General features: G+C 36.5%; 1 protein-coding gene across 2 annotated transcripts; it reads right to left on the bottom strand.

The window, feature by feature from the left end:
- Window positions 1-4,492: 4,492 nt before the first annotated feature.
- Window positions 4,493-12,074, bottom strand: LOC117341389 (proton-coupled amino acid transporter-like protein pathetic). Of its 2 annotated transcripts, none has more exons than XM_033903243.1 (8): window positions 11,988-12,074; window positions 11,111-11,199; window positions 10,303-10,395; window positions 9,775-9,859; window positions 9,230-9,505; window positions 8,409-8,587; window positions 5,595-5,767; window positions 4,493-4,943 (listed from the first exon to the last, which is right to left on the bottom strand). In XM_033903243.1, exons 1-8 carry the CDS (start codon window positions 12,060-12,062, stop codon window positions 4,678-4,680), a joined length of 1,236 nt encoding a protein of 411 aa, XP_033759134.1. In that variant the 5' UTR covers window positions 12,063-12,074; the 3' UTR covers window positions 4,493-4,677. The 2 variants fall into 2 exon arrangements, with proteins under 2 accessions (XP_033759134.1, XP_033759140.1); XM_033903249.1 differs by having other exon boundaries at window positions 5,634-5,767.
- Between the last annotated feature and the right edge of the window lie 269 nt (window positions 12,075-12,343).

The following is a 12,343-nucleotide window of genomic DNA, read 5'->3' as shown; positions in this document are numbered from 1 at the left end:
AAGACCCTTACGCTTTGCCACGTATTGAGGAGATCCTGGATTGCTTAGCCAATTCCAACTATTTCACTGTCCTAGACATTAAATCGGGGTATCACCAAGTGGAGATAGAGAAGTCGCACAAACAGCGTACTGCCTTTACTGTGGGCCCACTTGGAATTCGAGTTCAATAGGATGCCGTTCGGGTTGTCGATCGCAACGGCCACATACTTATCAGCGTTTGATGCAGGAGTGCCTTGGGGACATACATCTCAACATATGCCTGATTTACTTGGATGATTTTATAATATTTTCCAACACATACGAAGAGCATTTACGACGTCTCGAGAAGGTCCTACAGCGCTTGATAGAAATGGTCTGACACTTTCGCCGAAGAAATGCAAGTTCAAGTAATCTACCTTGAACACCTGGTATCGGCGAAGGGTATTGCTCCAGACCCATCAAAGGTTGAGAAGATACGAGACTGGCCTACTCCCGTTAATCCTCAGTATGTACGTTCTTTTCTAGGATAACCAAGCCCTTGAACGACATACTGCCTGCATGCGTCAAGAAGCGACGAGGAAAGGTATCAGAGAAGTTACCATGGCACTGGAATGCAGAGCAAGAAACAGCCTTTCAAAGGTTTAACCCTCTAGTGCCCGCGGTTGCATATTTGCAACAAAATGTTAAAATAGAGTTAAGTATGTTATATTACAATAAAGATACAAAAAAATAGTTTCGTATTTAGCTAGCCCTACATAAGGCCATTTGACGTCATATCAAAGATGGCTGCCGCCATGTCTACCATGTGATTGTTTTTTACTAAAGTTTGGTGGCGCGTTTCTGTGAAAAAGGTGAGTACCATATTTAAAAATACAATATCATGTATCATAAACTTCTATTTTCTTATAAGGAGATTATTTTTATGTCTTACATTGCCAAATCCTACGTTCAAAGCATTTTATTTTGGTGTTGCAAATATGCAACAATGGGCATTAAGTGAAAAAATAAGGGAGATAACTCTGACATTAATTTTTTTATTTTTTTTTTATTAGACAATAGTGAGTTACGGCTTGTGTTTTCATACTTTTGAATAATTAATCATCATATTGTACAATTACATGATCTATAAGGAATTATTAAATGATTATATTCGGATTTACAGTATTTGTATTCGATTTATTTCAGATATGGCGACCGGAAAACAGCCTGGACGGGCTGTGAGAAATGTCATGAATTACATATATGATGGAAGTGATGTGGAGTTTGATGAATCATCGGATGAGGAGTTTGATTTCGAGTCCCAAGACACCGCGCTGACGACTCATCATCAGAGTCTGAAGATGATGTCCCACTGGCTAAAATACGTCAAAATTTAGCGAACAATGAGTCTGATGACGAGAACATTCCTTTGGCTCAACTTCAACCTATATCACAGAAGGATTTAGATGCTGATCCAGACCTCCGTGATGTGTTAACAACACAGAAATCTCAGAAACCTCAAGCTAAAATATGGAAGAAGGTCCCATTTGATGTTCCCGACACTTCCTTCATGGGCAAAGAAGAAGAGCCTCCAGCGGATGGTCAGGTCAGTTCTCCATATACATATTTCCGAAGGCTTATAACTGAAAAAAATGACAACATGGAACAGCAAACAAACATGTACTCCATACAAAAAGGAGTAGAAATCAACACTCAAAGGGAAGTCGAAGTATCAAACAATACATCCGAGGCAAGCCTAATCCATGGGGTTTTAAAATGGGAGGGGGGGGGGGGGGGGGCTGGTCTCGGGTATTCTGTGGGATTTCGACATATATCAAGGAAAATCGGGTAAGAAGGCGGCTGAACATTCCTTAGGAGCAGGTGGAGATGTTGAACTTCAAATGACAGAATCACTTCCGAGCGGACAAAATTATAAAGTATGTGCAGATAACTTTTTCTCGTCATTTGCTCTTTTGTCGGTACAATCAGGTCAAACAGACTTAACCACTGAGAGATGAAATCAGAGAAAGAACTCAAAAAAGAAGGAAGAGGATCAACAGACATGAAAGTTGACGGTGAAAACAAGATTGCTCTGGTAAGATGGTTTGACAAGACAGTTGATTGCATTTCAACTTGCGTGGTCGTTGAGCCTGTAGGGAGAGTCAAACGATGGGACAAAAATGAACATGCTCATGTAGAAATATCACGGCCTGCTATTATCGAGCGTTACAACACCTTTTATGGGAGTGGATCTTCTTGACAGTCTGATGCCCCTATATAAGCAGAAGATCAAGTCCAGACGGTGCTATATGTACATTTTCTGGCATACCATCATGATCGCTGTGGTAAATAGTTGGTTCTGGTTCAAAAGGCATTGAAGCTATCAGTGTTTTGCTCAGAGGTTGCAGATGCCCTTGTGATGCTAAAATCAAAAGTTGAATGTCCAGCTCTTTCGCCTCTATCAGTTAGCAAATCATCAATCAATGTGCGTCAGTGCACGAAGACAATTAATGGTGTCCGACGTGATCATCATAGCCATTTTCCTACATGGGAGATGAAGAGAAATAGGTGCAAAGTAAATGGCTGCGAAGGAATAACCCATGTTAAATGCATGGAATGCAATGTCTATCTTTGTTTTAACAAAGACAGAAACTGCTTCTTGCAGTTTCTTATTAAGGAACGTTTCCTTGATAATATCGTGCATTCCTCGGAGAAACCCGTCCAAATTTTTCACTGATCCATAAACTTTTCACTGGTGTCTCAAATCCAGTACAAGTTTTTTAAATTCTTGTGTTAAAAGTTTATTATTAAATCAAAAAGAAATTTGAACAAGTGGTTGTAGTTTACATTTCTTAGGGAACCATGTGCATATATGCAACAAGATCCACTAATGCCCGATGTTGCATATTTGCAACAATGGAACATTCCTAAAAATCAACTTTAATAAAAAAAAAAATCGGAAAAAAAACATACCAATCATCTAATTTAACTGTAATTTGACAATAAATACTGAAATGATAATTTTCAACAAAGTTTTTCAGGGGTTGGGCACTAGAGGGTTAAGGAGCTTTTGGCGTCACCACCGATCCTGGGTTATGCTCAAAATAGTATACCTTTCGAGCTACATACAGGCGCGTGTGGAAGAGGACTAGGTGCTGTGTTGTACCAACGACAGGACGGGGAACGAGTCGATCAGCTATGCCAGCCGTGGATTGAGTAAATCCGAGAACTATCCGGCGCACAAACTTGAATTCCTCGCTCTGAAGTGGGCAGTCACGGAGAAGTTTAACGACTACCTTTATGAACAAAGGTTCAAGGTCTACACCGATAACAACCCTCTTACCAACGTTCTGACTTCAGCGAAGCTTGACGCCACAGGACATCGGTGGGTATCTGCATTGGCCGCCTTTGACTTCGACATGTTGTATCGCCCTGGGAAGTCCAACATAGATGCAGATGAACTGTCTAGACTCCCAGATGACGAAGCGACTGATACGCTCCACTACTTAATGTTATTAGGTATTTATACAGTTATACAGTGTAGCCAAGTCTCTTTTTAGCACAACACGCCTTGACTTATTGACTATCTTCGGTAAATCCTGTACCTTGGTTCCTGCACTCTTTGATGCTCTGTACCGGGGTACCTGAAAATACTTCACCCTGTACTGGGAATCTTTGTGATTATATATATTTATTTACAATTGGACTATAACTTATGCTGCTTGAATTTAACTAATTCAACTTCATCGACGTTAATCACTTTTATCCCCTTGAGTAGTGACTAAGGACATTTGAATTTGCTTGTGTCAACAATATTGAGGTTGTAAGCCGTCACTAAACATAGCTCAAAATGGTGCCTTTCTTGGTACATAATATTCTAAGCACCAAATGAAAAGATAACACTATTGAATTGAAGAAACAAGATTTGTTTCTTCAATTTAATAGTGTTATTTCAATTAAAAACTTCCTTTTAACGGGTTCTACGAATGCAGTAGTCTCCCTCTATTTCCCCCTACCTTTGCATGTTTACAAAAAGAAGGAAGTACTGGTATAGTCCGACAAGAATGGCCTGTCGCGTTGATCTTTCCGTGGAATATTCAAAGTAGGCTACCTGTTTGTTTATAGGTGTGTCAACCTGTTTATTGATGTTTCGGTGCAACGAGTACATAGCGCACAAGTTGTGGAATAAATTGGCTGCAAAGTGGTCTGCCCAATGCGATATTGCATATTGTATTCGAATTAATAACAAAATAACAAACTATCGATTTTGGCGACCAACAGCGAACAGTGGAAGGCCTTACAAAATATACAGTCTAATCAAGTCTATAGAGTCTGGCCACTGTGTCACACACTCAATGTGCCTATACATACAGCTAAAATAAAGGGGGAAAAATCAATTATAAAGCGGTTGTTGTTTAATAAGCTGATGAAACTTATAATCAAATATTAAATAGTTGTTTTTAAACCGAATGTTCTGCGTCATTGGGGTTTCTCATTGCACGTTGTCCAATATGTCAGTAATAAAAACGAATAGTCAAGTTGGCAGAAGTATGTTATTAACTAAATGTTGAACTGAAAATATCAAATGTAAAAATGCAAACAAAAATACTCTTCGGGATTCGAACCGGTTACATTGTCATCATATACTTAGTACACCTGTGGATACATATGTGCTTAACCTTCAGTGTCTAACTAACACAGCAAATATGCATAAGCCACTTACAATACAATATGAACAATTGTCATATATACTGAAACCCCAATCCCTGCAACCGTTGAGTAGATCCCAAACACAAGCGCTAATACACAAAATGTGAGTGTCGATTTCCTTTTGACTTTTTCCACAATTTCTGATGGTTCCAAATCGCCATACAATGTTAATAACGCAACAATATACGGAACAGCAAGTGTTGTAAATAAAACTCCAACACATCCAGTCAAAGACATCAGCAGCTCAAACTCTGGCACCAAAATTGTAAATGTACCTTCAAAATACAAAAATACTCTTAATACGATGGACTTTAAAAGGGATGACATATCATTCTAATAAACGTGGATAGATGAACACTGCTACAGAAAGATACAATAACAGTTATTGATTACATACATAAACAATACTTCATTTCCATCATTTTATATTTCAGATTTTGATAAAACAAACAAAACATATACTCATATATTTTCGAAATAACTGTCGTTTTTATTTAAACAATTGCATTATTGTATCAACAATAGCTTCAGGTATTATTCAATTTCTTCTTACAGCCACGAAACCAGTTTTATGAACTTAAAAAGTAGGTCAGTGTCGTAGTGACATACGTTTTGTATATTCTTTGCTATCTTCATCAATCTATAAAAGTAAATATATATAGTTTGTATGACAAATAAGGAAAATAAATAGTACCTATAGTTATATCATTATAATTATGATATACGCTATTTGGGAGAAATTAGATTTAGAAGACATATCTGTACAAATGGCTGTTATCGGACGAAAAAGTGAGTTAAAGCACCGTGTGTTATTAAAACAAAGCAAATCTACTTGAATATTAAAAGAAAACTAAACTGGACGTGTTTCCAATAGTGATATGTAGGTCATGTAAAAATATGTGTTTTTATTTCAATGATATACTTACATACGATAATTAGCAAAACAACACGACATATGTATTCACCGTAGTTCTGAACCTGTTCTCCACTGAATTTCCCCTTCAAAGGTGTCCATATGATTTCCACTACCACAAAAACAGCCATCCCGTGTGCGGAGTACAAGGTGAGGAACGAAAGAATCTTCAAAGACTTGTAAAGACTAGAATTACAGATACGTACAATGTAGAATGTAATATAATATTCTTTCACAGCAAACACAATGGTAGATTGTTTTGTTGTTAGTGAGCGCCTTTAATGGTAGTTTGGTTTGGTTTATTTTGTTTAACGTCCTATTAACAGCTAAGGTCATTTAAGGACGGCCTCCCGTGCGTGCGACATGCATGCGTGTGGTGAGTGCGTATGTGTGTTTTGGGAGGCTGCGGTATGTTTGTGTTAAGTCTCCTTGTGATAGGTCGGAACTTTTGCCGATTTATAGTGCTACGTCACTGAAGCATACTGCCGAAGACACCCAGCAGGACACCCCACCCGGTCACATTATACTGACAACGGGCTAACCAGTCGTCCGACTCCAATTATGCTGAGCGCTAAGCAGGAGTAACAACTACCATTTTCAAAGACTCTGGTACATGTATGTCTCGGCTAGCGGACAGAACCAAAAGATTTCCTCACAGCGGCGAACGCTCAACTAAAGGCCAAAAGTGAGGTATTGTCAAGGGAGACATTAGGAAGAAGAAAGTTAAGAAAGAAGAGAAAAGATAAGATACAAAATTTAGTCGCCTCTTACGATCATGCAATGGGGGCAGCAGGTACAATTCAACTGAAGTATTTGTTAAATAGACGAACTTTAGACAAAACTTACAGAGCATATATTCTTCCTTTACTAGAATATTGTTGTGAAGTTTGGGACGGATGTACCCTCGGTGACGCAGACAATCTATAAAAACTACAGTTAGAGTCTATCCGTATTATAACAGGTTTACCATCTTATGCAAGTAGGGTTTCATTATATTTTCAGAAAGTGGACTCGAACCACTAGTAAATAGAAGAAAGAACAGAAAACTACAACTTTTTTTCAAAATTCAAGCCAACCTCACGCCTAATTATCTTTCAGCTTTACTACCTCCTTTAGTGTCACAAAATTTAGAATATAACCTCCGTAATGCAAACCATTACTCCTTACCTAACTTCAGACTTCAACTTTCTAATAGTTCTTTTTTTCCCCTCTACTATTCGACTTTGGAATAATTTAGACCCTGGCATAAGACAGAGTAGGTCAGCCCCAGCTTTTAAAAACTGTCTTCGTAAGCTCTTATTATTTGTTTGGTGACAGAAAATCTAATATTTTGCATGCTAGATTAAGAACTAATTCAAGTACTCTAAACGACGACTTATTTCATGCTAACTTAATTGATTTTCAAATTGTCATTGTGGACATTCTATTGATAATGCATTTCACTTCTTTTTTATTTGCAACAAGTACATAGATCAGAGAATAAAGTGGTACCGTGAGTTAAATGATTTCATCCCACTGGACCTACAGCTTATTCTACATGGCAGTCATGAATTATCCAAAGCAGACAACGAAAAAATATTTCTGCACACTCAGCAATATATTCACGATATAAATAGATTTTGATTTTACATTTGTACTTTCTCTACCACCTACCTCTCTCTATCACTACATTCGTGCAAGTCTCCCCATTTTTTTTCAACATATCTCTCTTCAGTACCTAATATATTTGATATATTGTGTTTTTGGAGAAAAAAAAGAAAAAAAATCATATATATATATGGAAATTGTTTAACTCCTTTAACTCTATCAAAGTCTGCGTCTTTTATCTTTCTCGACTCATATGGCACTTGGCAAACGGAAATATCGGAAGGAAAGGAAAGACCAAAGCGAAAGAAAACCGTGGCAGGGGATATGATGAACATTGATAAGCCGAAAGTTACGAGTAGTGGATTGTGTACTTGTGCCATCTGGGTCGAGAAAAATCATTCACGCAGTCTTAAAAAAGATGTTTCAATTACTAGTGGAAATGTTTAGATTATTTCATAAAAGAATTAAAATGAAGGAGATTGTCACATTCTTTTCACATACTTGCACCTTCTTACACCCCATCCTTACCCTTCCCTTATCCACACTTCCACACTAAATAAGTATTTTATTGTTAATGTCATCTTGTATATTTTGTATGTGTTATATAATATTGTATGGAAAGGGCTTGATATAAGTTGGAAAACTTGCCAATCCTATTGTATATATTTTATACAATAAAATATGTTTAAACTAAGGTACAATTCTTAGGTCCTACCTGCAGGGCAGCCTTTAATGGTAGAACCATGGTTTTATTTACATAGCGGAAATTTCAAAATCAAAAGCATATCATGTATAACCTTCACGGAAGATTTAGTCAATATTTTCAACATTGCGCATTTATTGAAAATCTAATTAGTTTGACAATTACGATAATTTTAATCTGCTTTAGAAAAATAAAATTGAACAATTAAATAACAAAAAGTCAGCAACCTTTCGGATTTCTCACCCATGTTAACAACTCATCAAGATTAAAAAGTACTAGATTATAATTTAAAATACTGCAGTCATATTGAATTTCCATCAAATAACAATTAACTTTAAACTTGCAGTGTTATGTGTACTAAAGACATCATTACACTTTATTCAAGTTTAGATTTTGGTACAATATATTTGTATGTTCAATTCATTATTGATGACTCTATATATTAACACCTTATATCTATAAAACCTACAAGTAATTACATAAATAAATGTCAAAACAAAATATTTCTCATGAGGTAAATAAACTTCTAACATTTACCATTTGTCCCCTGGAAGGTTCAACAGATAATTAACTTTTGTCATTTCTCCGAATTTCATATATCCGTAAAAACCGCAAAAAGCATGGAAACAGGTCGTAATCACCAGGGCAAGTCCTAAAACACCATTCCAACCGTCAAAGTTCTTCTTGGTCTTCATTTTGTTTCTGATTGGCAAAATCTACAACGAGACAGTTTCTTTGTCTGTATCTTTAAAATAAAATAGACCGTACCGTAAATCTGACCAAGCTTACACGCACCTCGATATGCTCCTAGCTAGTTCAAGTTTTATTCAAAACTTTAGTTGACCCATAATTTGACATGTTCCTAGCTAAGAGAGCATTTATTTATATCTTTTGTTTTACATGAATTTTACTCTTAACAATGAGTTTTATTTATCAGAAATTGATTTGTCTTAACTTATATATGTGTGTGTGGATGTAAGTGTGTGTGTGTGGGGGGGGGGGGGGGGGTGTACATATTTAGGATGAACTTCTAAAATGTAGGTACATGTATATAAATTTACCTCTCGCATCAGCTGTTGATGACGTCACATACATATACTGGTATAAGATTAAAGTGAAGTTTACAAACATACAGTGTAATAAGTATTGTTGAGACACAGATACATGTTAATTATTACTTGATGACAAAACAAAACACCTAGGTTTATGTGAATATCAAAACATAACTTCTCTTTGCAGACATCCGTAATTAACGAAATCGGCAAAAAAAGTGAATAATGATGTTAACACGAGGCGATCCTAATTATGCAAATTTTACCAGTAAATTATATATATCATCTTAATTATGTGCAACTTACCATAGCAATTCCACAGCATGTAAACATCGCATCATTTGTAAATGATGTGAATGTAATGTAATCGATGAGTTTTATAGCCGGTCTCGTGCTAACATTCGGAAGGTCCTGGCAGATATACTGGAAAGATATTGCAAATAAACAAACAAGAAAAAAGTTGGCAGCTGTCGCCACAAATGAAAGCAGCTTCACCCTTCGTGTCAGGTAGATAGGCAACAGCAGCACCGAAATGGCAACGATAGAACCTGTGTCGTTAATATCGACGTACTGGCGAAGAATCTGTAATGGCAAGGGACACCAAAGACATTTAGATTTGGTATGTATTCCAAATAAGAAGCATTACTGCTTCAATCAGCTATTTTTACGACGCGCTAGAGGCAAAATTAAAAAAAAAAAAGTTTAACCGTCTACGTCTAGCTAGGAGCCAAAATGTGCCATGACGGTGAATAACAAGATTATGAAAGTGTAATTAATTCTTAATCTTAGTATATAACATGACATTCAGCAGGACATATCACAGCCAAAGTAACAAATATGCATGTACTTACATCCTGTCCAAAGAGATTCATAAGGGATATTAAGTCAGGTAAACCCAGAGTATAAGTCATGAGTATACTAAAGTCAACACAAAATCTGAAAACAAGAAAAACAACAACATTAATTATAGACCCGGGGCATGGTGTGTTATAGGACTCCAGGTAGACTCGGAGTCCACTTGGAGTGCACTCCAAGTTTACCTGGAGTCTAAACGGAGTGCACTCCAAGTCCAAATGGAGTGCACTCGGAGTGCACTTGGGTGTAACCTTTAGTCTACACTCAACTGTAGGTAGTAAGCGACTGAAAAAATCATAATGGATAAAAGGTGTCAAAATTGGTTGAGAAGTGATAGCTCCATTTAAGTTATTAAAAACATGGGATGGGAATATCATAAATATACTTTTATGAAAAACTATATGGAGAGGTTAGAAGCATATTTTTGATAATAATCACGTGTCTGATATAAGTATCATTTGTTTCTGCTGTAATGTCCACAAAATAATTGCTCCCCGTCTTTCCTTATTATACTTGTCTCTTACCTTAATTTTCCCGCGTGAGGTTGTAAACATGGAGGCCCCAGCTTCATACTTATTTCAGCGACCTTCCCCATATCACTTAACCTTTCACCAGTTCTGTAGTAAAATACTTGGAAATTAACATTTTTAAAGGATTTGTGTTTATAGATATAATTAGTTTAGTAAAAGATTCTAAAAATGCGACACAGTACAATCATACGTTAAAGATCAAACTAAACACAAGATATCCCCATTTTTTATCTGAGAATAGATTACGTAAAGTTTAACAACGTCATGGTTCAAACTGAAATTAGATGAATGTGTAAAATATTATCAAAGGAAATGTTCATATAGACTCCCTTATTAATACTAACACTGATGGACAGGCGAATTCTGCTTCATCATTGCATTCCGCTATACATATAGTTCACATTGAATTCATTTCCTATTCCAACAAGATACACTTTTGTGTAAAACCTCTTACTTTGGAATATGACAAAGCATATTTCATCCATCGTCATATTCCAGAGTACCGGGAATGCTTCTTTTAATAATATCATCAGGATAACCGTTATGTGATATTGGTCTGTACACGTCTGTAACTCTACAAAATGTTAACATAAACATGTTGTAAACAGTCTACATCCACTATGGAAGTTTTGAAATGAGGAGTAAGGGCGTGCATATGTCATCCAACGTCACGTGATTCGTAGGTCGAGGATGCATGATTATAACAATCAAGTAATGCAATAGAAAGTTATTGTCATTTCGTTAACACTCCACTATATGAAATGGAATACGTGTATGTGTTTATCGAAAAGATTTATGTCACCTTTCTGACAGACGCTTGGTGCATTCTACTAGGATCAAAGCTGCCATTTCGTTCAACATTCCGTATAAGAATAGTCCAGCACTCCCACCCTAAAATATTAACACATTTTGGTTACTTTTCTTAAACAAAATCGAAAAACGGAAGATAAGATAAGCATTCAAACCATTGGATTGGTATGTCCATTGTATTTATTTATTTATTTTACCCTAAAAGAGTATGTCTTTACATTTGTAAATGTACGCACATATTCAAGATGGTGCACACAAATCATTATAAACATCTACATGTATATTGAGTTTTAACTCAAGTACGACTATCTACTTGATTGATGTCGGGGGAGGGGTGGCCTGAACCTTTATTAATAATTTCTTTTCTCATAATTCGTATTCGTTCCGTCATGGCATCAAACAAGGTGATGGTGCCCGAGCCTTAATTTTGTTATGGCATTTTCCCGGGGTACATCGAACGAGAATGAACCTAAGTGACTAGAATATCTCTACAGTTATATGTTCTTCCTATGCAGTTTTATGTCTGCTATCAAACTGCAGACGTTAATTAACAATTATCTCTCCCGGAAATTTTTTTTCAACAGCGAGACTTATCTTCCCTCAATTATTAAGTCGTTATTCTCTGAATAGCCCAAGTAAGCATCTGCCTATATAGTAAGTTGACGGTATGACGATCTTGGGACTTGAAACTGTGCATTCAATTTCGTGATGAAATATATGACCTAGGGGTGCAGATGGCGAACGTTAGGTGATCGTAACTCGTAACTGGGAAATTGAGGATGACCTCACTTACTGCCCACAGAAAATAAACAAAACAAAACTGGGGATATTGCCATGTTGCATGCGTTACTGTGATGCTACATATTTACCCATAGACCCAGAATCTTGACAATGTAAGGAAGACTGAGGAAACTAACGCCAATGTATGATGGAATGAGCAGCATAAATCCTTGAAAATCTCTAAAAAGAAAAGAAGCAAGCATAATATGTTAGCAAAATATTCAGATCATCCTAGCTATAGAGTCACTCAACATGTAACGAGATCGTTTGTTGCGATACATCTGTTATAGCGAGATGAAATTAAATCCCTGGCAAAACCCCTTTTTGCCTTTGTATTTTAGCTCCTGAATCAACGAGATCGCCTATATAACTTGGGTGGTTTAGTATAATAACATCAAAATTATGTAAGACTTTATAAACATGCATTACGTATTTTAATTGGTAA

The sequence above is a fragment of the Pecten maximus genome, chromosome 2 (assembly GCF_902652985.1).
Source record: "Pecten maximus chromosome 2, xPecMax1.1, whole genome shotgun sequence".
In the NCBI taxonomy this organism is placed as follows: Eukaryota; Metazoa; Mollusca; class Bivalvia; order Pectinida; family Pectinidae; genus Pecten; species Pecten maximus.
Note: the sequence above shows the minus strand (reverse complement) of the source record. Positions and strands in the feature narration are given on the sequence as shown.